The sequence below is a fragment of the Planococcus citri genome, chromosome 1 (assembly GCF_950023065.1).
Source record: "Planococcus citri chromosome 1, ihPlaCitr1.1, whole genome shotgun sequence".
NCBI classification, from domain to species: Eukaryota; Metazoa; Arthropoda; class Insecta; order Hemiptera; family Pseudococcidae; genus Planococcus; species Planococcus citri.
Window position 1 is genome coordinate 17,350,215 of NC_088677.1, and position 27,387 is coordinate 17,377,601.

The window sequence follows — 27,387 nt, forward strand, 5'->3', positions numbered from 1 at the left end:
TAAAAAAAAACAACAAAAACCAATTTTTATTGTGATTTTTTTTCTCGTCGGAAATTTAGAAATGGCCCTCATAAGTAGGTACACGAAAATCAATGGAGCTGCGATAATATCACTGAATTCGCCCTTAAAATGTTATTCACTGTGACCAACTTGATATTTCAAACATATTTAGCCAAATTTTTGTTTAAAAAATGGTAAAAGTACACTCAACTTTGGAAAAAATTATCGGAGGTAAAAAATTTCAATGTTTTTCTGCATTTTTAGATCAAATTATAGGTATATATGTAGACAATTTTCGGTGTGTCCGATTTAATTTTGTGATCCGTGGAACGAAAAGGAACCTCTGAGTAGGAAAAAGGTTTCAAGAAAAACGTGTGAAAAAAAAATTTGATCAGACTCATTTTACGCCTGCATCATGCATGGTTGGGCAACCATTCATCAGCCATATCATTTCTGGTGGTATATCTGCAAGATTTAGGTACTATAGTAATAATGTTGCCTATTACGGTGGATTGAAAGAAAAGATGTACCTTGAATAATTTTGACCAAATTCACGTAGGGTAGTCTTCTTCAAATTGAAAGTGTCTCACAAAAAATGTGAGCTCTCTTGGTGAGAGGAAGGCGAAGTTGGAGGAGGAGAGGGGTGGTTGAAGGGGGGGGGGGTAATTTTCGAGGGATAAAAACAAGTGTTTTGCAATTTCACCCCATGAAACGTTGCATCAGGGAAACGTACTGGCACTTAAAAAGATGTGATTTGAGTTTCTGCATCTCCCTCGTGTACAATACTGGTAGGTGCATAGTAGGGTGGCAATTGAGGGTTAAAAAGTTGCAGATCGAGTAAAAAATTTGTAAATTTTATCAGTTTTCATAAGTTGAATTTTTTTCATCTTCCAAAACACTGCAGAAGTATTCACTTCGATATGAGAGGATGTCCTTTGATAAATTTCAGAAACGTAGGCGAAAGATGGTGAAGCCAGAGGTTAACAAAGTACTTACCTATCATAACTCTTTAAAAAAAAAAAAATCGTTTTTATTCACAATGTATAAAAGTCAAGTATGTACAATGTTGCCGATTTTTTTTTTTTTTTTTTTGAAAGCAGGGGTATCCAAGGACAAACTTTTTACCCCTGAGTCAGAAGAGAAGATAAAGCTAAGGATCGTCAAAAGTATGGCATGGCAACTAGTGACCTCGACAGGTGGACAAATAACCTTGAAAGGCCAGACAGATGGGTTAGTGACCTTTAGAAGCCAGACGAACTTAAGAAACTGGTCATACACGGGTCAAGGAACTTTAGAAGCCAGACTATCTTAGGAAGCTGGTCATATGGGTCAATGACCTTGAAATGACAAGCAGACGGGTCAATGACCTTTAAAAGCCAGACGATCTCAAGAAGTGGGTCAGATGGGTCAATGACCTTAATAGGCTCGGCAGACAGACGACCTTAGGAAGCCAGACTGGTGGAGAGACGATCATGAGAGACTAAGCTGGTAATTCAATGACCTTAAGAATCCAGATGCACAATTCAATGACCTTGAAAGACCAGACAGACGGACACTCAGTTAGTCAATCTGGTCTTACAACCTTGGGAAGTCATACTGATGAGTAAATCACCTTGAAAAGGTAGACTGGCGACCTTGGGAACCCAGACGTAATAAGGTTACATCTCATAAAAGTGAAATTTTACAGGAGAGTGATTTTCTTTTTTTTGAAAACTTGATTTATTATTTTTATCAACTTATAATTAATTGTGAGGAATGAATAGCACCTCATTTTAAAGATATGGTATCCTACCTTCATTTAGCATAAGAACACTTTGAAAAATAAAATCTTAAAGAGGAAACATTTCAATGTTTGGAAAACATTTTGAGTTATAACCTTTCATTAAAGTTGATGTGGAGGCAAAAGGAAGCGTCCAAAAAAAATTTCATGCAAACAAAGTTGTAGAAAATTAAATTTCCAATCGACTTAATGTCGTTAGTTTTTTTCTAGAGTGCTTAGTTTTTGAGTTTTTCTCAAAAAACTAAAATTTCATTGTATGTGCAAATTCATTTTTCTGAAAAGTGATCAATTTAAAAAAATTTTTCCATTTGGCACAAACCAATAAAAAATGCACTCCTTGTGACTATTTCTAACTGACAAACATTCAAAACAATCAAAACTGTTTGTTAACGCTTTGTATGTACAAAATTTGCTCAAAAAAGGTGGAAGTTTTTTGAGATGTGCTCTTATAACTCCAAACAACTTGCAATGTTGTTGGGATTTTGAGTTAGGCCATTTGCATTTTTTACTAGATCTAGATAATGTACCCAACTCAAAGTGTTATTTTTGGTTGAGGGGAGTCATACAAACCCCAAAAATGCAAAAACGTCAAAATCAATTTTTTTTTGAGATGTAACCTTATTACTCCCGAGGTGCGATACGTCAGTGACCTTAATAGACCAGACAGGCCACTTTGAAACGGTTTTATGACCTTGAGAGGTCAGGCAGAAGGACCAATAATTGCCCAATTATCTCAAGAGGCCTGGCAGGCAAGGTAACTTTGAGTGAAAAGACAGACAGACAGACAGACAGACAGACAGACAGACAGACAGACAGATAGACAAACTTGAGAGACTAAACTGGTTGTTTTGTGGTTGGAGGGAGTAAGGGGAGTGATATAATGGACTCTTCAACATAATTTTTGCTAAATTTGGCTGCATAAGTAGGGCACTCGTTTTGCAAACGTTTTTTTTTTAGGGGGAGACGGGAGTGCTCCAACTTTCTCCAACGATGCTCTATCCCTCCACGGGGGTATCCCCCTCTCCTCCTGGATTTGGTAGGGTTGGCGAAACCTATCTTTAAATCAAAAAATCAAATTTTGCAGGAGACCAAAATTTGAAAATTAATTTTAATTTTTAAAGAATGACAATGGTCCATGGAAATTGGAATCAAACTTTACAGAAGTCTGAAATACCTGCAGTGAAATCGCATTTGGGAGTTAAAATCATAGGTTATAATTTGCTACATACCTAGTAATTCTTTTTTCAATTTCAAATTTAATTTCGCAAAATAATACTTCACGTTTGCCTTTAAGAATGAAAATGAATGTGGACTGAGATGGTCCCTTGGTCCCTCAAACAAAATACTAAAAATTTGTGATCAGCAATAATTGAATTGCTATTAAAAACGTAATAAAGACCGAATTTAATTTTAAAATTAACAAGTAGGTAGGTACCTAATATTTTCGTTGTCTTCGTAAAATTTACTTTTAAAAAATTGATTTTTTTTCAATTTTCCAAACTTTTGATTAGGTATAAAGCAAGGATGATACTTATTGAAATACTTACTAATACAATGCATACCTAGCCCTACTTTTTTGATTTTTGTGACTGCAAGTTTTCATCAAATTGGGCCAACGACGTCAGTTAACGTTCAGAAAGTGTAAAAAACCATCAACTTTCTGGAATTTTCCTTATAAAAACGCTGACTACAGCGATTTTTCAAAAACAAAAAAAAAACAGTCGAATTGAAATGCGTATTTTCTATTTCCATTTTCAATTTTGGAATAAAAACTGTAGGTAAAAAAAAACATGATTATGATGTTTTTGAAAGAACTGCCTTGTCATTTACTGTCTGTGTAAAGGCTCTTTTATAATGGTACCTAATAGAAATTCACAAAAAAAATAAATGAAAAAGTTGAATCTATGGTTTTTAATAGGAGAATTTCAATTACCATTATAAATGGTTATTATTGAAAACCACAGATTCAACTTTTTCATTTATTTTTTTGATGAATTTCTATTACCATTATAAATGAGCCTTAAATCTAAATTTCAATACTTACTGATTTTTTCAATTAAAAAACTTTTTTTTAAATAAAAAAATCGTCCATGAAACAAAATTGAAAATGAATAAATAAATAAATAAATAAATAAATAAATAAATAAATAAATAAAAAGTTGATTAAAGTGATGGTGTTTGCTTGACGCATCTTCTGACTTCACCAATGAAAGCGGCGACTAAAACTAAAACGAGTTAATACCTCATTCACTTTGTTCAGCACAAGATAGCGCTGTTATAGAGTAAAGAAAAACTTCAAGTTTACGAAAAATTAATTTTTTTCAAAAAAAAAGAAGTAGGTAGTACATACTTACTCATAAATAATACATATAAAAAAATTTAATTCATTAATTAAGAACGAAAATCAAATTATCAACAAGAAAAAAAAGTAAAAAAAAATAAAAATTCCTGAAAAAACTGCATTCATCAAACATTTTCTGTATTTGAATTGAATTTGAGTAAATCACTGGTAAATTTTTTGAACCACTAAATGGACATTTCTAAAGTTTTTGGTTTTTACTTTTCTGTAAAAAGAAGACTTTTGTTGGCACTGAATTGGTCAGCCGGAAAATAGCGCCAATCGCTTGTGCTTTGTTTTTGTACTGCTAATTGCGGTTTCGTTTCTGCACTCTCCTTCATTAAGGCTATTCTCTACCCCAGTGAAAACGTTCGAAATATGAAGCCGATTTGTTCGTTATTTTCATCGTTCGTTCATAAGATTGCATGTAATCGAGTGAACGAATTTAGTCGTACTTATGTCCCGCGACCCGCTCCCATCTAAACTTCAGACGGGGATTTCTCCGTGAATTTTCAAAATTCTTTCAATTTTTTTTCACCAATGCTAATAATTTATCATTGAAAGCGAGGGTATGTAGCCATATTTTCCAATTTAGCTTTTCCAACGGAGATCTGAGCATCAATAATACCTCCATTCAATTCCCAATGACGGCCACAAAATGACATAAATCAAAAATATCTCGACATACCCTCGCTTTTGAATGTTTTCTGAGTAAAATAAACCAAACCCCACGAAAATCCGTCCAGTAGTTTTCGCACAATCCCCGGCCAAAGTTCGTAGTTTTCATCAAAAATCGCTACTGATAACAGGGGTAGAGAATAGCCTTAAAAGATTACACAGATTTTTTTATTGCAGTTACAAGCTGGTCCAAAAGTTCGAAAAATATTTAAAATAAGCAAAAAAATACACTTTTTTGACCCTGATGAAGTGGAGAGGGGTCAAATATGGTTGAAGAGTTGAAACCCGTCCCGAAAGGTAGGTAGAGGTACTATAAATGGATAATCCTCCCCATCTGAGAAAATTGTAAAAAAATGTCAACTTTTCCTTCCAACTAAAAAGACTATAATAAAATACAAATAATTTGTATCACAAGGTCAATCGACATAAACAAATCCACAACTGTAAACGATCCCGAATGAATCAATCGTAATACTCGGTATGCCCACGATTACATACAAATTGAAAAAAAAGTACAAAAAACCTCCAAGGTTTTTCCTCCGATTATGTCACAATTAAACGCTATCTTTAGCTTACAACCAGTCAAATGGACTGACTAACACGCTGCAGAGCATTACTCGTACGAGCATGTACGTATTAATCCAGCAAACTCCATTAATTTCACCATACTCGTGTTTCGTGCCACCAAAGAATTCTCCGTACTTAGCATCGGAATGCTTCCTGCCATAAATCCGATTCTGATGTCCAACTGCAACACTCGACCATCGAGCAACAAGAGCGATGGGCGATGGGAGAAGAAAAACTACGCGAATTAAACGAAGCACGACCGCTTTGACGTCATTGGCTTCACTTTCTAATATCGTTGTTTTTTCACTGGTTGGTAATTAAGTATATCTTGGAATTGTTCAGTTCGGTGTGTTGTGATATAAGGCGAAGAACAACATACACAATAAAAGTGCGTTTTTTTACTCACAGACTGAGATACCTCTACCTATAGTACCTACTATCTACCTACCTAAATTCGGCGTGTAAATCAGTCTATCGAGCATGACCATGTGATGAATTTACGAAATGGAATTTTTGAATAGGGAGAGTTACGCGTACTTATAGCTTGAGAATGCGAATCGATTACATAAAATGATGCATTGACGTCACTAGAGTAGATACATAAAGCGTATAGATAGATCTATGCAAGTGCGTGGGGACTGGAGAGGTTTTGATTTCCCTCTAAGTATAGTCTCTAAGATATATGATCTATGGTAATTGAACTGGTGATCTTCCAGTTCTCGGAATAAAACTTAATCACCTCGATAGGTATATTTTTATTTTCTATAGCCTATTAGAAGATGAAAGATAAATGTTGCTGGTACTAGGTACCAATCTGAGGAGAGGAGGAGAGGAGAGCCCCACTTCGGAGAATAGAGCATGGTTAGAGGAGGTTATAGAGCATCCCCCGCCTTTTATTAAAAAAAAAAAACTTTGGGTAGGGCTGGCGAAATGGTAGCCCTACAATATGGGCTCCTTCAAATTTTTGGTTGTCAGTTTGATACATTATTGAGGGCTGCTGATTTTTTTCAGATGACCAATATGTGAGCTCATGTAAAAAAAAATGTTAAATACAAGTCGGAGGAGAACCCCCTCCCCTCACTTCTGATTGGGCCTAAAGGGAAATATCCCAACTGCCATAAAAAATTTTGAACCAGACGAAAAGAAATCGAAAGAGGACCCCAAAATACACCAGTGAAAATTTCAAGTAATTAAATTCACGAGTGAGGTTGCAAGTAAGTAATTTATTTTCGATCTTCTGAGTTGATTTGTGACGGTTTCGAACTGTCCTAAGGCCTCCAGTGAATTTCCCGGCTTTTCAATTTTCAAAGAAATGCTCTTTCATCCCCCCCCCCCCAATAATCGCTGGAGAAAATTTTGGATTTAAACCGACACATAAAGATTTTGAAAATACACATAGTCCTAAATTGATCAAAAGGATCACTGACATGGGAGCCTCACAATCGAGAGTGTAGTAACCGATTTCATCTGAATTTTTTTTTAAAGTGAAAGGACCCTTAAAGTAATCCATCGCAAAATTTATAGCTGCCCAATCACAAAACTAAGGGTCTCACAGGGGTCAAAAAGTGTCAAAATTTTAATTTTTTTCAATTCCACCAATAAAATGTGAAAACAAGTGCTTAAAACAGTAAAATAACGATTCCCAGGCCATAAGCTTCAAAAAGTCATAGGGTCCATAGAGTTTTTTCAGGCCCCAAATTTCCGAAAAATTGACCAAAAATTGTTGAAAAAAGTGATTGGACAGCTACAAGCTACAACTATGGGAATCATCTGTTCTAGTCAAATGACAAGTTTTTTTGGGATTTAGGCTCAATTTTGCATCTGCACATTTAAAAGAGTATTTTTTTGGGCCCACATTTTTCAAAAAATGGATTTTCCAAAATAGGTTGAAAAATGCAATTGCACAGCTGCACTCTGAAAATCGATTTTTCTATTCCTGAGTCAAGCTTGTTTGGACTTGGGCGCGATTTTGAACGTACGCATAGGAAAGGTTCCATTTTTGGGGCTCAAAATTTTAACAAAAATCGTCGAAAAATGTGATTGGGCAGTTACAACTTTGGCAATCATCTTTTCTAGCCACGAGTCCAGTTTTTCTCAGAGTTGGGCACGATTTCAAATCTGTGAAATCGAAATGATATTTTTTGGGCTCAAAATTTTCAAAAAGTTATTCAAGAAGTGATCGAAAAATGTGGTTGAACTGCAGCTACATTTATGGAAATCGTCTTTTCTACTCACATGTCTTATTTTCAAGAGTTTGGGCGGGATTTTGAGTCATGCACATTCGAAAGAGTACATATTAGATATAATGTGCTCAAAATTTTCTGAAAGTGACCCCCAAAATAGTCGAAAAATGTGACTGGGCAGCTGCAACTTTGGGAATCGTTTTTTCTAATCACAAGTCAATTTTTTTAATATTTGAGCGCAATTTTGAACAGACTTATTCAGAAGGGTATTTATAGTCTCAAATTTTTCAAAAAATCAATTGCTCAAAATAGGTTGAAAAATACAATTGGGCAGTTACAACATTAAGAATAGACTTTTCTATTCAGAAGTCAAGTTTTTCGGAGGTTGGATGTGATTTGAAGTCTGTGCATCTAAAAGCGTATTTTTTGGGTTCAAAATTTTCAAAAAATTGTTATAACATCTCGGTCGAAAAATGGGATTGGGCACTTACAACTTTGGAAATCGTCTGAAACTCGTCTTGTGACTAGAAAAGAATATTCCTAAAGTTGAAGTGGTCCAATTGCCTTTTCCCACCTTTTTTGGGCAATTTATTTTTTGAACAATTTGAGCTCAAAAAATACCCTTTCGGATGTGCAGATCCAAAATGTTGCCCAAATCCCAAGAAACTTGACTTATAACTAGAAAATATGATCCTCATAGTCGTAGCTCTCCAATCGCATTTTCCTGCCATTTTTCGATCATTTTTTTCGAATTTTTGGAGCCCAAAAAATGCTCTATGCTATTTTACAGTTTTATGGGCATATTTTTCAGTGTAATATCGGCGGAATTTTCCAAAAATCGAAATTTTGAGACTTTTATAGCCAAAATTTCAGGAGCAAAATGCGTTTTTCGATTTTCGACAAATTTTAAAAACTCAAATTTGGCCCAAAAATGAGAAAAAATCAAAATTTCAACAAATTGAGCTATAAAAATTAAATTTGGAATATACTCTATTTTCAACCTGCAAAATCAATTCGAAGCAGTTTTGAATGGTTTCGAGCAGTTCTGGAGCCTCCAGCAGATTTCTAAAACTCGAAATGTTTACAAAATTTTATTAAATGAAATCGGCAAACTGAAATTCACTCTGCACTATAATTTATCATGCTATTCGATGGACTAAAGGTAGTTTTATACCGTTTTGAAAGGCTCTAGCAATTTTTAGAAAATTTCTGGAACCTACAGGAAACGTTTTAAACTTACAATTCCCTTGAAAATTTCACCAAATCTTTTTTCCAACGCAGTTTTGACTGGTTAAGAAAGTTGAATAATCCTCCCCAAAAAAAATTCGTAGCTGCACAAGAGCCAAATTTTTGTACCAGAAACTTTGTAAGCTTTTCAAAGACGATGGCAATGTTTATCAGTTGAAAACGTTCAAATTAAGTAATGGTAGGTAATATGATGAGTGTTTTCAAGTATAATGTATTTACAGCTCCGAAATTTGGATATGTTGTTTACAATGGCAGTACTCACCAATGGTATGAATTTGGACGCTTTTCATCAATTTGGGGCCAAATTATGCTTCTCCGAAAAAATGACCTTTCTGTAATTTTCAACTTTGACCCTTCCAACTGCAGGGGTCAATTGTGGCTCCCAAAAGAACTCCATTTCCCAAGCTTGGACCCTCTAGGTCAATTTGAAGGAGCTACAGGGTGTTCTAAAAGTTGAAAAAAAAACTTGAAAATAGCTGAAAAATCCACTTTTCTCAACCTGGAGAGGGGTCAAATGGGTTTGGAAGGCTGAAACCAGCAAAAGGCACTTTTGGAACATCCTCCTAATGTACTGTGAAAATTTGGACCCTCCAGGTCAATTTGAAGGAGCTACAGGGTGTTCTAAAAGTTGAAAAAAAAAACTTGAAAATAGCTGAAAATCCACTTTTCTCAACCTGGAGAGGGGTCAAATGGGTTTGGAAGGCTGAAACCAGCAAAAAGCACTTTTGATACATCCTCCTGATGTACTGCGAAAATTTGGACGTTCTATGTCAATTTGGGAAGGCTGTAGGCTTTCCTAAAGGTCGAAAAAAAATTAAAATAGTAAAAAAAAATCCACTTTTTGACCCTGGAGAGGCGTCAAATAGGATTAGAAGGTTGAAACCTGAAAAATACTTACTATACCATTGTATGCTGGACATTGGGGCTCCTTAGGTCAATTTTAAGAGTGGGATGGGGGGTCAAAAGTAGGGTCAAAATCAGGGTTTTTCCATCTTAAATGGGGCGGGGATGGCCTAGGAATCTGAAATTTTGATATGTTATTTACAATGACGGTACTCACCAATGGAACGAATTTGAACGCTTTTTAATAATTTGGGGCAAAATTATGCTTCTCCGAAAAAATGACCTTTCTGTAATTTTCAACTTTGACCCTTTCAACTGCAGGGATCAATTTTTGCTCCCAAGAGAACCCCATTCCCCAAGTTTGACTTCATTTGATCAAACAGAACAGGCTCCAGGTCATATAATGTAAAAATCACCATCGTGCTGAAACTCAAAAAAACATCTGGCCTACCGCAAATAGCCCCATTTTTTACAAAAATTTGGCTGAAAAAATGTCCAAAATTTGGTACAAAAATTAGCCAAGTTTCTTGTCACTGCAGAAAATGTTTAGAAAAGTACTCGATGCAAATTTAGCTCAACTTGAGAAAAAAATTGAAAAAACCACTGAAAAAAAGTTCAGCATTTTTTGTGCTTTTGAAAAATTCGGAAAAATACATATAAATACCTACAGTTTTCAAAAGATCCACCTAAAAAGTGAAAGAGAAGTCGATAAAATGGCGAGGAAAAGTTGGACAGTTTGAAATAATAATACCTAATGAAAAAAAAATTTAAAAAACAGAAAAAACTTGCAAAGCTGTTTATTTAATAATTATTGAGCCCAAAGTTGAGAGAAATGAGCATCATCCCACAAAAAAAAGTGAGACCCTCCACTTTCAAATTTGGTTTTTTTTTTCACTTGAATCCATTAATTCGGGAAATAGTCGATGAAATGGGGAAAAAAAAGCAGAGTAGGTATGTTTTATTCTCAAAAACGAGAGAAAAACATTTTTTCAGTCATCTGATTTTTAAAAAGATTGTAAAAATGGAACGAAAAAGTATAGGTATCATTTTCCACGAAGCAATTCCCAGTCTTTTGAAGCCACCAGCGACCTTTGAAGTAGAAGTACAGAAAATGGTGAAAACAAGTTGAGCATTTTACATTAAAAAAAAAAAAAAAAAAAAAAAAAAACAGATAGGTAAATAATGATGAAATTTGTTTTTTTTTAAATTTATATAAAAAAGTTGATGAAATTCGAAGAAAAAGCTGAGCAGGTTTCATTCCTAAAAACGTAAAAAAAAATTTTCAAGTCATCTCATTTTTAAAAAAATTGATCTGAATTAAAAAAGTAGAAGGAAAAAGTTGATCATTTTCCACGATGACGTTTCAAGTCGTTTTGGAGCCACCAGCGACTTTTTGGAAATTCTTGCAGCCTCCAGCAGATTCTTAGGACCTGAAATTTCCATAAGAATTTTACCAAATGAAGTTGGAAAGCCTAAATTCACTCTCACTCTATCTTGAACACACTACTAAGGGGTTTTCAAAAATTCTGGTGAAGGGAGAAAGAACCGAAGGTGATCCAACTTCTAAGCTGTGTGCTCTAATCAGCTCTCGGACCAGCAAAATCCACCCGATGAAGATACGTGCGAGGAAAAGACCAATTTGTAAAAATTATGTAACAAAAGCGCACTACATTCCATAAACACATATCTGTTAAGGTTCCCAAACGACCTTTCCGGTTTCACCTTTATTATTATTAAGCAGCGCGAAGGAAAGGAACCGAACCGAACTCGCAACCAGTACCTATACGATGAAATCCGATGCTCGTATAAATGTGAGATGCCCACGCAGACACAGGCAGCACCGATTTTATGTTAATTAGGCGCAAATATTCGTCGTACGAATCCAAAATGGATTCTTTATTGACGTCATAAGAGGTTTTAAAATCGCCAGAATAGCACCGCACTGTCTTCGCCATCCCAATCTAGCAGCGATCATGATTTTAAAAAATTCCCTCCACTTGCGATCTGACTCGTCGCCTCACCGCCTTTATAGGTATCTACCTGTGTGTATCTGTTCATCGTATAATGTACCTACATCGAGTGAAGAAAAAAAAAACCAGCATTGCCAGCATCGTGTACCTCTCCTCTCCCTCGCGTCCATGATGTGCACTAAGCTAAGACGTTCCAAAGCTGGACAACTTGTTCTTGTTCTTGCCATCGAAGGCAGTACGTGTCCATGTCCATAACACTTGGCAATTTCCAACCTAAGAGAAAGTCGTTCGACATCGCGTTAACGCTATGTTAAAGAGGTGTCTTCGTTATTGTTGACCCCTACGAATCCAATCGTACGAATTTTTTTCATCTTCAATTTAGTCGTCGTCGCCGTACATGAAACTGATCGCGACGAGCTTTTTCAGCCCCTATAATTTTGTGCCTGTGTCGTTGTGCGAGTTTTTTTTTGTTCTGCTGTGTCGTGTGGACTGTGGGGTTATTTTTTAATTGTTTTACTGATTAAAGTGGATCGCCATCTTGAGATCGTTGTCAGCAGCCCGATATAATGGTTTTCAATAATAAAACGTCGCTGGATTACGACGCGGTAAGTTACTGAATATCTACTTACTAAAAATACGATTTTGAATTGTTTATTTGCAGCTTTCAGTTTGATAGATTATAATGGGGTGGTTTTTATTACAAATGGGGGGGGGGGGGGTCCTATGATTTTATGTTGAGGTTGAAGACTGATATTGAGCTTGTTTTCAGTCTACTAATTGGGTAGGTACATAAACAACGACTTAAGATTGAGAAATGGAGTTGGTATTTTGACTTGAGATGAAGTTCCCTTCGATAAATCCCCATTTTTGAGGCTTTCCAGCTCGATAAACTCAATTAAACGAATGCTAGAGACATTTAAGAGACGTTTGGAGACCGATGAAGTTGATTTTTGATCAACAAAGTGGTCTAACTTGTGCTCAAAATTGGCTCGATGAACAAAGCTTTAGTTTAATAACTGGCTACTGTTTTTTTTAATGATCAGTTTTGAAACTAATTTCTGTATCGATTGCATCACAAATTGGTTCTCAATTTACCAAAATGCTGTTTTGAAATTGCTCATCTTGAAACCCGTGTAAAAAAAACGACCAGACCACCAACTGCTGCAGTCAACGAAATTCCTTCACGTTCAGTCGTTCATCGTTATATACCTAGACCTACCTACCTATTCGTAGGTATCTAGTCGCTGAGAAAAATTCGCCTCTGGGCTGGCAACCAAAAGTAGGTTTCTTGTATTTTCGACTCGAAATACTTATACCTTTCTTATATGGTACTATTTCTCGTACGTCGAATAAATTAGTCACGCTAATATTGCTGCTGTTATTTCGAAGAAAAATCGAGCTGAATTTTTATACATTTTGTGGCTAAGGTGAAAACGAATTTGGTTTGGGTTTCGATGAAGTGACATAATGATGATGTTTTATTATTCGATTAGGTGTGGAAGATATTTGATGAATGTGAAATCAATAAGTATTTAATCGGTTCTAGGTAATTCAATTAGGTAGGTAAATTAAATAAGTATAGATTGATAAAATGATAAGTAGGTATTTGAAAGGGGAGAGGGGTATTTGAGGATTGGACTGTACAATATTATTTGACACATTATGTACTTTTCTAATTCATGTGAATTTTAATCCAAATGTTTTTAATCGATTGCCTAATCAAAAAATTGATTTTGAAAAAGGGGGGGGCAAATCACGAAAACAAACAAAATCTTAGTCACTTTTGTGAGCCATCAAATTTGAAAGATCAAAATATTGAAATGTTTTTCAATTGTCGATCGATTGGATTAGGTGTCAATTTACTTAACACCCACCAACGTATAATGAGACATTAGCTTGGTTGGTATTAACATCATTAAAGCGAGGATAATTAATGTTGTAAAGCAACACGTTGGAAATTCCACGACTTGCAGATAAGATCAGAAAAATCTTGAAATGAGTAGGCTTGCAAAAATGTATGAATTCGATGATTGTTTTTTTTTTTTTTTCAATGAATGAATGAAGAAATGAATGAATCAACTTGTTCTCCTCCCCCTTTTCCCTTCCTCCTCTAATTGATGTTGGTACCTATTTTTGTAATTGTTCATTACGCACCTGTCGGTATACTTAGCATTGGTAATTACGTGGATTGAAATAAAACACACCGTCCTTCTCTCCTTCCTATCTTTGAATCATGATCAGTTTGATTCATTGACTTCATTTTTTCCTAATGTATATATATTTTTTTTGATTTATTTTATCTTTGTTTTTGCCTGTTTTTCTTAATTTTTCATTTTGAATATAGTAAATAGACCTACCCAACTCAATTTGAAGCTTGAAGGGGAGGGAGGAGAGGTGACGATGGGGAAGCATCCATTCAGAAAAAAAATCCAAAAAATCAGAGTACTTATCCGGATTGTGTTGAGAAGATAGACTATTTCTAGGCTAGAGGTCAAGTCAAGGTCATTCCATGCCAAATCGCCAACTTTTTTGTACTTGGGGTCAGGGATTTTTAAAATACTTTTTGTGAGGATGGACCTCAATGAGGGATTAGGAATGGGCCGAACCGCAGTTCTCGAAGAGCTTTTGTAAGGGAAACAGTGGTGCTCAAAGTTTTAAGAAAAATAAGGGTACCTATTGTAAAGTTTAAGTGGACTTTTGGCAATTAATGTGTTCATAGAAGAGCTTTTTGAAGATGTGTTGAAAATAAATTTGAGCACCAAAAATTGGCTAAAAAATATGAAAATGTTCATATATTCTAAAAAAAACGACCCCCCCCCCCCGTACAAATTTTATATTCTGATTAACATATCAAGAAATTATGATGACTTTTTTCGTAGGTACATATTCTTGATTCAAAAAATATAATTTGATAAACTTTATCTGGTGCCCAAAAATTTATTTAAATAGGTATTCATGAACCAATAGCTGCTTTGAAAATAAATCTTGGGATCAATTTATATAGGTACCTGATTTTTCAACTTAAATTTTCAACAAATAAAAATGGGGTTTTATTTCAATTTGCAGAGAACTTATGCCTGAAGAGTAAAATGCACCTTTGAAAGCAAATTTTGAGAATCATTGGGAAAGAAAAGATGAAAAGGAGGTTGCTACTCCATTCATAACTATGCTTTAGGTAACTGATCATGATTGTTTAGGTTGGGAAAATTTTCAAAATGAGGTCAACATTAGAAATGAAACAGAAAAAAATTGCATTCTATTTTTTTTTTTTTTTTTTCAATTGAAAACCATCAAGAAAATTCATCAATTTTTTGCTTGACCTGCTTAGTACTGAATTTTTTTTGGTATTTGAATTAATCATTTTGGAGCAGGTACCTAATTAGGGCAGACCATTCTTCAGCATTGTTCTCAGACCTCTTGATAAAATGGGTGAACAAAGAAGGCGAGAGACTTGGACATGTTTCCAAAATCCAAATGATGGCTAATTAAATTACCTCGCTTATGGCCAAATTCCTATAAAAAGTCGAGTTTTTGATTCAAAAAGTCGCAATTTAAGCTTTAATAAAATCTTGGAATTTTTCATTTAATTTTCGAATTGGAATTAGGTAATTTTTTATTGAAATTTCTATCATCAAAATGATCACCTCCTCTCCCCTTCCCTCACCTCTCCTCCCATCCCCTCCCCTCCCACCTCAAAAACCCTATACAACCTAAGAAAAAAAAGTTATCAATGAGTCATTTCAAAATAATTTTTTGAAAATGTGAATAAGAATTCTTCAAGTTTGAAGAACAGCATTCAAAAAAAAAAAAAAAAGCCAAACAGAAAATTGAGTATTTTTTGAGGGTTTAAATTTTCCAAAATTATCAAAAAATTGCGTAGGAAGGTAAGTTTATTGAAAATCAAACATCCAATCATTTATTCCTGGTTATAATCGCTTTTCAAGGATCAATTTTAACGTGGGCGAGGATTTTAGTATTTTTTGTAAGTTCCACTTGTTCAAAAGATCTTTCAAATATTTGAATATTCATGTTCTATAGGTCAGGTATGTTTTAACTACCTACCAAGGCGTTTTGAGAGCTACTTTTGACATGAGTGAAAAAACCCAAAGTTGTATTTATTTCTTGATATCTTACAACATTTTTGACAAATTTGGCATATCAAAAATCTGAATGTGGATGTTGATTTAAGTAGGTAAATTAGATTTGAAATGAGGTTTTGAAAATAGGTATAGTTAAACTGGTGATTCAATTTCATCCTCTCGAGTTCTTTTTTTTTTTTTAAATTCACCCTCGTCCCAGAAATGCATCCAAATTGAAAAATAGAAGTCTTTTCGGAATTTATACATTCTTTTTTTGAACAGCGTAAAAAAATGTGTTCCACAATAAAACCACTGTGATGATAAATCTTAATTTTTGCTCAGTTCTGATTTTTTCAAGTACCCAACTGATGCTAAGAAAATATGTTCTTCAATATTTATATAATTTATTTTTGTTCCTAATTGTAAAAAATCATATTAGCCCCGGATGTTTAAAAATTTGCTTTTGATTCAGTTTAGAAAGTTGAATTTTAATTCCATAATAAAAATTGGAGTTTGGTATTCCAAATTAATTGTCAACTATATATCTCTGAAAGTAAATTTTCTAGACTTGATAAGAACCAGATTCTCAAAAGCTACACTCAATCAATGATTAAGACTGAAGCTAACAAACGTTTTACATTTTCAATCAGAAAAATGAAAATAAATCACATGCTTCGAAAAAAATGTCCTCAAGGCTTCAAGCTCATTTTATGTATTAAGTATCAATAAAAAAAAAAAAAAAAAAAAAAAAAAAACTCACAAGGGAATCTCTAGAGTTGTGTTGGCCTAAGATTTGAACGAGACCACCATTTTTGGAAAGAGCATGGTCTGAAACCCTCATAACCTAAATTTCAGCTGCCCAAATTGATTTTTCAATTTTTGGCGAGTTTTTGAAAATTCAAATTTGATTAATTCAGACGACTGTGTACCCTTTGAAAAAAATAAATGAATGTTTATTCAATAAAAATGATGAAAAATAGTTCTGAAATTATAACCAACCCCTCCCTCCCCCCAATGTGAACCCAAATTTCACACTTTTGGGCCATTTTATAGTCTCCAGCGTAATTTTGAATGCCTCCACAACTTCGAAATGGCTTCACAATAGCTCCAAATAGTGAAATTCTGAGGCAGTGGGTTAATTTCAGTCTAGAAGCAGCAATTTGTTCAAATTTTGAAAATTTTTAGATTTTCCCCCTTTTAAAAATGTTGGTCAAAAAACATACTGTAGAAACGTCCGCCTGAAATTCGGCCCAAATGTGGATAAAATCGGTGAACAGGTTGAGTACAAGCCTCAATCCATATCTTCAGCCACCCAAGTTGATTTTTACGCCATCTGGAGCTGGAGAAATTTGAAAAAAATCGCTCTGGAGGGCTTCAGAATGGCTCGAAAGTATGAAATTTTGATTCGGGGGGGGGGGAGGGGGATTGGTCTGGAAACAGTGATATGTTCAAATGTTGACAATTTTCTTGCGGACAGAAAATTTTTCAATTTTTTTACTTTTTTTCTTGTAAAAATCCTGGTAGTTGGAAAAAACGCAGTCAAGGTGTCCCCTGAAAATTGGTCCAAATATGGATAAGATCGCTAAACTCTAAATTTATTTTATTTTATTTTATTTTGAAAAGCATAAATCACTTAGGTGTTTGAATTAATCAAATTTGGATTTCTGGATTTTCAATAATTCGCTAAAAATCAACTTGAGTACTGAAATTTTGGTTGCGGAGGTTGAAGACCATGCTTTCCCCAAAAATCAGACACCTCGAGTGGGTCCCTAGTCAGATACATGTATGATCGAGTGCTTGTAATTTTATCCCAGAGTAATTTGAAGGCATCAATAAAAAAAAATAGAAAAAGATAGGTAGGTAGATAGGTATGTTCCCCTCAGGGATTCGAATCTCGATGCTTTGATTATCCTACATCATCTATTCTTCAATTCAATCGAGTCAAGTTCATGAAAAATACCAACACTATAACCGACTCAATTTACATTTAGGTAAATATGTACCTACACGTCCAGCTTGAAAAAATTTTAGAACTCATACGTCATTCATTACGTCTCGTGCTGAAAACATTTTTATTGAGTACCATAAGACCTAGGTATACTCTTACAACACGTTGAAAGCTTTAATTAAAGGGTTTCTATTTAGCATATTCTCGAAACGACTCTGAGCGCCATAATTTCCACACACCAAATAAATCCAGATCTAAATTGAGCCATGAGGGAGGAGGCGGGGGGGGGGAGGGTGCAGTGAAAAAAAACATAGGTACAATCGATGAATATGCAACAGAGATTCGTGTAGTATGCTCGAGAAAAAAAACCACACACATGCTCAAAATTTATTCAGAATTACATACAAACACAATGATAGAGCTAAGCGTATAAAAATATATTTCAGAGTACGAGTATAGGTAAATGTATAATATTCAAGGTGAACTAGAATCGAATGGTACATACATTCGAACATTAGGTAGAGAGGTACCACCCTGCGTTATCTCGTAATAATTCGGCGTACGTAGTATTATAACGTCTTATGAGAGATCCATCTCGCCATCGTAAAAATTTTTCCGATACGAAATTCAATCTTGGTATAGGAAAATATGGCCAGAGGGCAAAAAAGTTGTAGAATTTTCTCGGAATTTCACGTTTCACAACAACTTACTCGTACGTCAAAATTACAACTTTTCGTTGGTTTGTTCGCAGATGTTACAAATCGTTCCATCGGCCGGATTCAGTCCTCCAGCATCCAGCGAGTACAGCGCCGATTACTCGGTGGACAGCTTCGATTTATCTCTGCTACCGGGAAGTGTGGAGAACGACAGCGCTTTCTCGAGCTCGTGCAACGGCAACTCAAACGTGCAACAGTTTTTCTCTCTGTACTACGACGTGAACTCGCCTCCTGCCGGATTATTCGGATCTTACGACAATACAGTCAGCACAACCAAAGATAACTCATATCTGGGCTCATCCAAAGACCTGTTAGGATCTGGTAAACAGCAACCGAGATACGACGACGTTATGTCCATGTTCAAAAAAACAGAACCCAGTATCGACAAGTGTTCGTCTTGGAGAGATGATTTCAGCACCCTTAAGGATACAGTTTCGATCAAATCGCCATCCGACGAACACGTTTTATCCAAGAATACCTTCTTGGATATGGAAATAGTCGACTGGGAGAGTAAAAACGAATGGGATACGATCCGAGTCCAATCTAGTATTCCTTCAGTGACCAGCAGCAGTAATTGCTCATCGCCGGATTTCCAATTGTGCCCTTCAACGCCTCCTGATTTCGATAGCATACTACCATTGGAAGATATCAAACAAGAGATCACGTTGAATTTGCAGAATTTACTCACCAGCGAAGAGAAACCGATCACTATTGACGATAAATACAAAGAAAAGAAACCAGAGTTATTGCGATCGATTTTAGAAAAAAGCTCGCAGAACGATTTAGTCAGCAAGAAACACCAGATCAACAAATGCTCCAGTATGAAAGACGATAATCATAAATTACTCAGGGAGGTTTTAAAGGATACCAGTTTCCAGAAAAAATATAACTTGAAACCGTTCGATATCGAAGGTCTTGGAACCTGTTACCAAACCGAAATCAAAACCGAGGATGGTAAAATCCTCAATAAAGAAGATGTCTGCGATGTTAACTTGGCTGAGGGGATCATCGCACCAATGCTTTCAAAAGCCATCGAACAACTTATGCAAGATGTCGATAATACCTGCATCATGTTGGGAATCCCTCGAGGTGAGTTTTTGTTGTACTTTATACTTACCAATAAGATTTAATGCTACACGTCTATCTGTATGGATTGCACGACATCGCGTACTACAGATATAACAAGGTCTTTCTCTGATTCTATTATTCATCCATCGTAAATCTAATTGTATGTACCTACCTACCTTCCATCTAAACAAACGTAATGTTAGATTTCTCTTTTTTCTTTCGTTGGCAATCGTGGTCGACTCTCGTACGCGTGATTCATTCGATGGGTGTCACCGGCATTTCCAATATATGCTCCAAAAAAACCACCAACACCACTACTGGCGCGTGAATTCATCTGGCTTCCTAATTTTTTTTTCCTTTCATCGGTTAACCGTATGGTAAAACGATATTAAATCTCGATACCTCATCCTCGTCTACCAGGCACCTCAAAATATGCATGGTAGTTTTGTGGTGTAGCAGGCAGGTAGGTAGGTATTTAGCGAATAATTCGTGGAAAAAATATTTAGACGTTGATGAAATTGCATTTAGGTGCCAGTACCTCTAACGTAAAGAAAGCGAGTTTATTTATGACCAGGTTAGGAAAAAATTACCTGGCTATTCTTTCTATGTGTATACTTTGGTTTCTAGGTCGTCGAAAATTAACGCGTATGACTGGTAATATGATTAGCAAATTAAAGGTTTCCGTGGTGTAATCGCCGGTACTTGTATTATTTCATTATCAACGTGTATGTACTTCTCACGTACCTAAATTATAATTGAGTGAAAGAGAGAGAGAAATTATCGAGTTGGGATGGTTCGAGTGAAGGGAGAAAGAGGAAGAATCGAATTAAAGTTTGAAAAAAAAAACAATATTATAAACTTAGGTAGGTACTTATTCAAGTGTAGGTATTGGTTCGGTATCCATTTCTTAATCAATGATCGAAATCAATATTTTTATTTAATGAATAGGTCTGGGCACCTGTAATTAGAAAATTGTAATTAAACAAAATCATTGGAATTTTATTCAACTTATTAAGAGGTCCTTCAATCAAAATGATGATAGAGCAATGCCTTTTATTTACTTAAAAAAAAAAAAAAAAAAAAAACCATGAAAATTGAATGAAAGTTATCTAGAAACCTAGGTACAGGAATGTAAATTTCATTTCTCAACTGAACACAAAAAAAGGGCTTATGTTAGATAGGTAGGTAAATCTCAAAAATGAAAAACTAAAATTGACAATTTTCAGTTCTCTAAGTAGGTACCTAACTACATACTTGTTTCATTTCGATGATTGTTCGAAGGTATGTTTATACCTCCTACCTATAGTCAAAAATTTAGTCCTTATTTCAAAAATGAAGCTAATTTTTTCATAATGTTATTGGATGATTGTCTGGGCTACTTGAGACAGATGAGAAAAATTGACAATTTTCCAACATATTTATTACTTACATTTCCTATCGATTGCTACCTGATGTAGTTTTTAAATTTATACTTAGTATTAGGTCATATGTTTTACATCGTTTTAATCATCAAATCTGGGGTGCATCCACTAGCTGTCTTGCTTTGGTGTTTGGGTGGTCTGGTAGTCGCGGGTGGTATCTTATTGCAAATTTACAAATTTCTTCTATCACGCTGGGTACCTTGAGGTCCCAATGGATTTGATCATTGCAAACATACCAGGGTGCACACGATGACTTTAAGCAGTCATTCATTTTGGCATGCCTGTATTTTATCAATGCTACATTTTTTAGCTGTTCCCATCAACTTTTCATTCTTCTTATCTGGACTGCTATTCCAATGGGACATAATGTGATGTGAATATTTGGTGCAAACTTGCAAACCTTCCAAATTGAGTTTTTAAAGTAATTTAATAGCACCTTCAATGGGTGGTTGCCCAACCCTATGTATAATCATGTTGGAAGGCGATAACTTTAACATCTGATTATACGCGGGGTAAGTAAGATAAGAGCTGAGTTTGCTCAATGCACAGAAGGGTTCTTTAAAAATTTGAGCTTGACTCCAAAGGTTCACTTCAAAATGTTCTAGTGGAATAGCAGTCCAGATAAGAAGAATAAAAGGTTGATGGCTGTTTCCCAGAAGGGTGCTCTGCATGTCCAAATCAGTTTATATCACACAGCTTTAGGTTGACTTCACATAGTTTCTTTTGGGTTCTCCACAGGCCCCGACCCACCCACCGAGTTACCAAGAAAATCTCGGTGGGCCTCGACGTATTTGGGCCGATGAGGTAAAAACTGGGCCACTTAAAAAATTTCTGAATGAATTTTTATGCTCAGTGTCCTGCACTTTAAAAAAGAGGAGAAAAAATTTGGCTGATTTATTGAGGAGCCCAAAATCAGGGGGCTAAAATGGGATATCTCGGTAGACCACGTGTTCTATGGGTCCGGCCCGGGTTCTCCATGTAAGTTTTCTGTCCAGATGCATACCAAGGTACTTTGTGGTTGGTTTTCATGGTATTATTTACCCATTTAGGAATACAGGCGTGTAACTGATGTTTCAATTAATAGGTATAACATGTTCAGAATTGTTATTGTCAATTTTCACATGCCATGTTTCTGACTCTGTTCACAAGTGAATGTCATCAATGGCACTTTGCAGTCTTTCTGTAGCAACAGTTAGTTAGATCAGTGCCTCATCTGTGAATGTGGCAGTTAGTACATCATTGTTTGTTGGCAAGTCAAAAGTGTACCTGTACAACACATATAGGAAAGGAGCCAACACACTTCCTTCAGGAATTCTACCTTGAACTTGTCCACATTGAGAGTACTCACCTTCTATGTAACACGGCTTTTGATGTATCGCGGGTTGCATATTGGTTTGCCTGAACTTTATCAATTTGGTGGGCATTCTTATCAGTGAATATCAAAATTTCATATTTTGAGCAATTTTCACAAGGTGTTTTTGAAATTTACCTATAGCTTTTATTTAGTTTTTTCTTCAATTTTAAACACTGTTACACCCTGTAATGGAAAAAGATCCTCTTTTTGTGGAGTTTTAAAGAAGTTAACAAAACATCGTTGAACCTCGACAAAGAGCGGATCTTTTTCCATCACAGAGTTTAACAATGTTTAAAATTGAAGAAAAAACTAAATAAAAGCTATAAATTTCAAAAATACGCTGTGAAAATTGTTCAAAATATGAAATTTTGATACTCACTGATAAGAATACCCACCAAATTGATAACGTTCAGGCAAACCAATATGCAACCCGCGATATGTCAAAAGCCTTATTGTACCCACTGATCTTGCAAGTATCACTTCAGCAAGTCGTAGAATTCTAGTGGTCTGCACAGGCACATGCCTGACCAAAAGCCTGAAATGAGCCTGAACACAATAGTACAGTGTGAGTAACTTGTGCAGTTGTGCGATCACTACATTCATGTTGGGTCAGGCTTGATTTCATTGGCGCCCAACACAAATGTAGTGATCACATGAGTCACTTGCAGCATAGCATTGCATTCAGCATGTTTTGGGCTTTCAGGCCGCCCTGTGCAGGCCACTACAGAATTCTTGGAGGTGTAGACTAATCTTGTGTTGCAGGTTTTTAAAAATACAATTTTTCATCTCCAATTATTTCAAAAAAGGATAATGCCATTTTAGTATTTTTGAAAAAATTCTAAAATATTTGTAGGTATGTGGTGAAAATTTTGAAAAAAATTGTTTCTCTCTGATTTATCCAAATTGGATAAAACTATTTAAGTAGAAAAAAATTGCCAACTAAAAAATAACCTAAGGAGTGCAACCTCTCCTTCTCATCCGTCCCTTGGACCTGTTTGTTAGGAATGTAGAGGAAATCGTTCACACTTCACAAAATGAATTTGTTCGCTGTAACATATAGTTACATTGATTTTCAGTTGTTTCAAAATTTTCAAAAACCTACTCATACAAAAAATTGCTGTTCAATGACCTTGAAAAAATATGGTTAAAAATTTCAACTTTTGAAGTCAGAATTTTTTCTGCCCCTGCAAAAGCAAAAAAGTTCAGAATTTTGAAAAAAAGAATTCAAATAGGTTTACTTACTTACCTACTTGGATACTATTTTGGTGTTCATTTGTTTATTTTTCAAATACCAAATTTGGATTTAGCTTTACAACTCTTCTTGGAATTTGAGATGGAGGAAGTGGAGATTAGGAAGAATTTCCTGTCTTTTTTTCAAGTTTCGCAGAATAATTCATTCAATTTTGTGTAACATTTCTCTACCAGTTTGTCAACACTTCTAAGAGGGAAAAATGAAAAAACACAAAATTTTGAAAGTTTTGGATTATATTGTGGTAGGGGGGGGGGGCGCAGTCAACTAATTGCTCGAGAAGATCAAATTTTCAGCATTTTTTTTTTCAAGTTCTTCTACTGCAGTTTTTTTCAGATCCATTTTTTAAAAATGAAAATCTTTTACGGAAGCATAAAATGTACAGGGTGTCCATAAAAAGCATTTCATTTGTTTATTTGAGCTCTCCACTCAGATTCAAAATTGAATAAGTAAGGGCCATTCCGTAGTCAAATTGCCGAGCTTTTTGCAGGTGAGGAGAGTGTAGTGGGCTGAGAGGTCCTTGGTCCGTTGAAAATAGAAATTTATGTGTTTCGAGAGTTCCGAAGATAATAAACAAGATTTGGTAAAATTCAGAAACGATTGATATAATATTCAAAAATAATAGAATGCAATTGAACACAAATTGATAATATTAAACGATAATTACTTTACACTAATTTATAGCTTTTTTAAAGACAGATAAAGCATCAATAAATGTCTCTCTAACTCACTACTGGCTAGGTGATCGATCGTCTGTATTTTATATTTACAGAGGACCAATCAACTAGCCAATAGGAACGTATTTCAGTTAGGTCATGATGGTTACGTTATTGTTCTTTGTAGGTATTGTTTCTTTTTTTCATCGAAGTAATCAATTTTAATATTTGTCAATAATTACTGTCGGATTAGTTCATAACAAATTCCCCCCTCCCCTTTTTTTGAGGTGTGTCCTCACACATGATAAACTTTATCTGTCTTTTAATTTATGAAAAAAAAATTAAAAATAGGAAGGTAAATATGAAAATATTCGAGTTAGTTATAAAAGGTTAAAATAGGCATATTTAAAAATTTTATGTGGGTATGCATAAAAGATTATTAATTAAGATCTACTTGTATGCAAAAAATATAGGCAAGTAATGATAATTATATTTGTTAGCTCACAGTTGTTTGATTTAAGTTGTTTTTATTGGAAATAGAATTCTTCTACTATTTTTTCGCCTGCTTTGGCTATGATTTCTCCTTGTTTTTCTGGTAGCCATTGATTATCCATGAACGTCTGTAGCATCGCCTGGATTTCGGGTATTGTTTCTATGAATTTATCGTTCTTGTACTCCCGTAGTCTTGCACCCAATTGTGCATACTCGTATAAGTAGGTACTTTTGAGGGATTTTAGCTGGTTCCACACATTTTCGACGTATGTGGCGCATAATTTCAGCGTTTTAAGATCTTTGATCGTAATCTGGATTGAGGTTTTTTTCGTATGTAGTTTTATGACGTTTCCGTTGATCCAAATCTTCTTCCTATCTAACGTAATCATATGGGCTCTATTTAACAGGTCTGCGCTTTCGTAAGTTGGCATGTATGATAATAGATCTTTGATTTCTATCAAATCGATTTCCATGGTTTTGTTGTTGTTCAGGAACGCCATCACTGGCTGGAACGTTAGAGGCTGGATTCCCAGTATAATGGTTGTATTGTCTAGTTTGATCGTTTTTTCTGCTAGTAGTTTTCCAAGTTTCGGAGTTTTGTCAGGTGTCACAGTGGTTTTTTTATTTGAAATTGGATTGCGGCGGATCATATTTATTCTTGGCATTTTTTCTTCTCGCGGATAGTTTACTATTGATCGCACTGATTTATTATTTGAAAAAATTTGCACTGCTTTGGTTTGATAAGATTCACAAAATTTTCACGAACTGTATTTGATTGATAAGTATGTTAACACTGGAAATAATGTTTACAAAAAGTTTTCAATTGACAATTACGTTGATACAGAGTTGTATTTTGCATTAAATAATTACGTTAACACTGTGAACGATTTTCTAATACTGATTTTTCAAAGGTTGATTTGATAGTATATATAATGGGATGGATTTAACAATATAATAGATAGATAGGTAACTTAGTTTGGTTAAATTTCCTAATTTGGGTACATTTCTTAACATGTAAAACGTAAAACGATATACCTACATTTTCTTATTCTAGGAACAAGAACAATTGTCAATTGTCTGGTTGCTTTGATTCTCTAGGTTTTGGTATGGGAATTGTTAAGTTTTGTAGCTGGACTTCAGTACTATTCTCATTTAGCGTATTTATTCCTTCAAGTTTTCCTGTGATTTTTAAATTTTTCCTGAATTGGTTACAAAGTAGGTATCCATAAAAGGTAATGGCAATGGTGAGTATTGAAAGCCATGCTATAATGATCAAGTCAAATATTATGTGTTTTCCAAAGAGAGAAGTAGGCATTTTTTCAAGTGTCAGATTCGTAAGTTTTTCTTGGAATTTTATTGGATTCGTTTTTATTTCGAAATGAGGTACATTATTTTTCCAATTCTCTTCTAATAGTGCTGATAGGTTGTTAAATTTTACAGATTGTGTTTCTTCATTGCCTACTGCCAAATGTGGTAGGTTTGTCCACTGAAGTGGAATTATTCGTTGAATTTTGATAGTTTTATTGTTTTTTATAGGACATGGGAATAATTTTGGTATTAGCACTTCTTCAGTATGCTCTGAGACATGTTTTAATTCAGTGTTGCATGGGATTTCTATTTTTATGGCTCCTGAATTTTCGTAATTTATATCAAGAGGTTCTTGAACGTCATTTTGGCTTATAAACAGTTGTTCTTGGGGGTTTGTAATTATATATTTTGATCCATAAATTTTCCTAATGAGAATTTTCGTATGTTTTGGTTCACATTTAAAATTACATATTTTATTTATTTCCTGTAAAGGTTTTTGTAGGAATAAATTTTTCGCACATAATGGTGCTTCATCTGAATTAGTTTCAAAAAAATCTACATGACATAGGCCTTCATGTAAGTTACATTTTTCAAGAGCAAGTCCTGCAATTGTTTTCAAGTTATTTTTATTTTGTTCATGTGCTATAAGAGAGTGTTCTGAGTGCAAAATGCAGATTTCGTTTTTCATTCTAAAGAAGATTGGTGTGTATTGGTATAGTTTCCAAAGTGAATTTTTTTCGTGGATTGGAATTTTTATTTCTACTGTTATGTCCGAATCTGAATATTGACATTTTGCCAGTTTTAAGGTATAATATTTTAAAATATTTTCAATTGGAATGGCTAATTTTTTGTTATTTTTTGATAGATAAATTTCCAATTTTTTCAAGTCCTTTTTCAGTTTTTTGAGTGGTATAATTGAGGTTGGAATTTGGTGTCTTTTACAATGGTGCATAATTTCTCTATAGTGGTCTAATGTTAGGTAAGTTTGTAAAATATGTAGAATGTTGAAAAGTTTATCATATAGTGTTTCTACAGCATTCAAAATTCTTAAAGAGTTCATTTCTTGTAAAATTTCTTTCATTCCAGTTTTTAAAACATCTAATTTTTTATTCACATCTGCTGTGTAGTTGTTCATTTGTGATGACATGTTGAATAGGTCAGAATGTGTTTCTATAAGGGCTAATTTTAAGTCATCATAGCTACTTTTCAGTTTTTCTTCATTATCATATAAGGGGAAAATTTCGTTTTCTGTGATAACATTGCAACAAAAATTTAAAATATCTCCAAAGAATTGTAGTCCTCGTTTTTTTCTCTTATTTTCGAAATTTATTGCAAGTTCAAATTTTTGGTTTTTTATTTCACTGTTTAAGTATTCTCTGAATTCTCTGTGGGTTTTCTGAAAGTTGCATGTTTGTGGTGTTTCACTGCAGTTGTAATTTTCTAAGTGTGCAATGTCTTCATGTAGGTCTATGCTGTATGTGGTTTCATA

General features: G+C 34.7%; 1 protein-coding gene across 1 annotated transcript in view; it reads left to right on the plus strand.

Annotated features, from left to right (window-relative positions):
* Positions 1-11,701: 11,701 nt before the first annotated feature.
* Ets98B (DNA-binding protein Ets98B) overlaps positions 11,702-27,387 on the plus strand; it is a 39,099-nt gene continuing 23,413 nt past the window's right edge. Inside the window, exons 1-2 of the mRNA XM_065369887.1 lie at positions 11,702-12,212; positions 18,386-19,439. Of these exons, the coding sequence (XP_065225959.1) occupies positions 12,174-12,212; positions 18,386-19,439 (1,093 nt within the window). The 5' untranslated portion in view covers positions 11,702-12,173. The remainder of the gene's footprint in view (positions 12,213-18,385; positions 19,440-27,387) is intronic.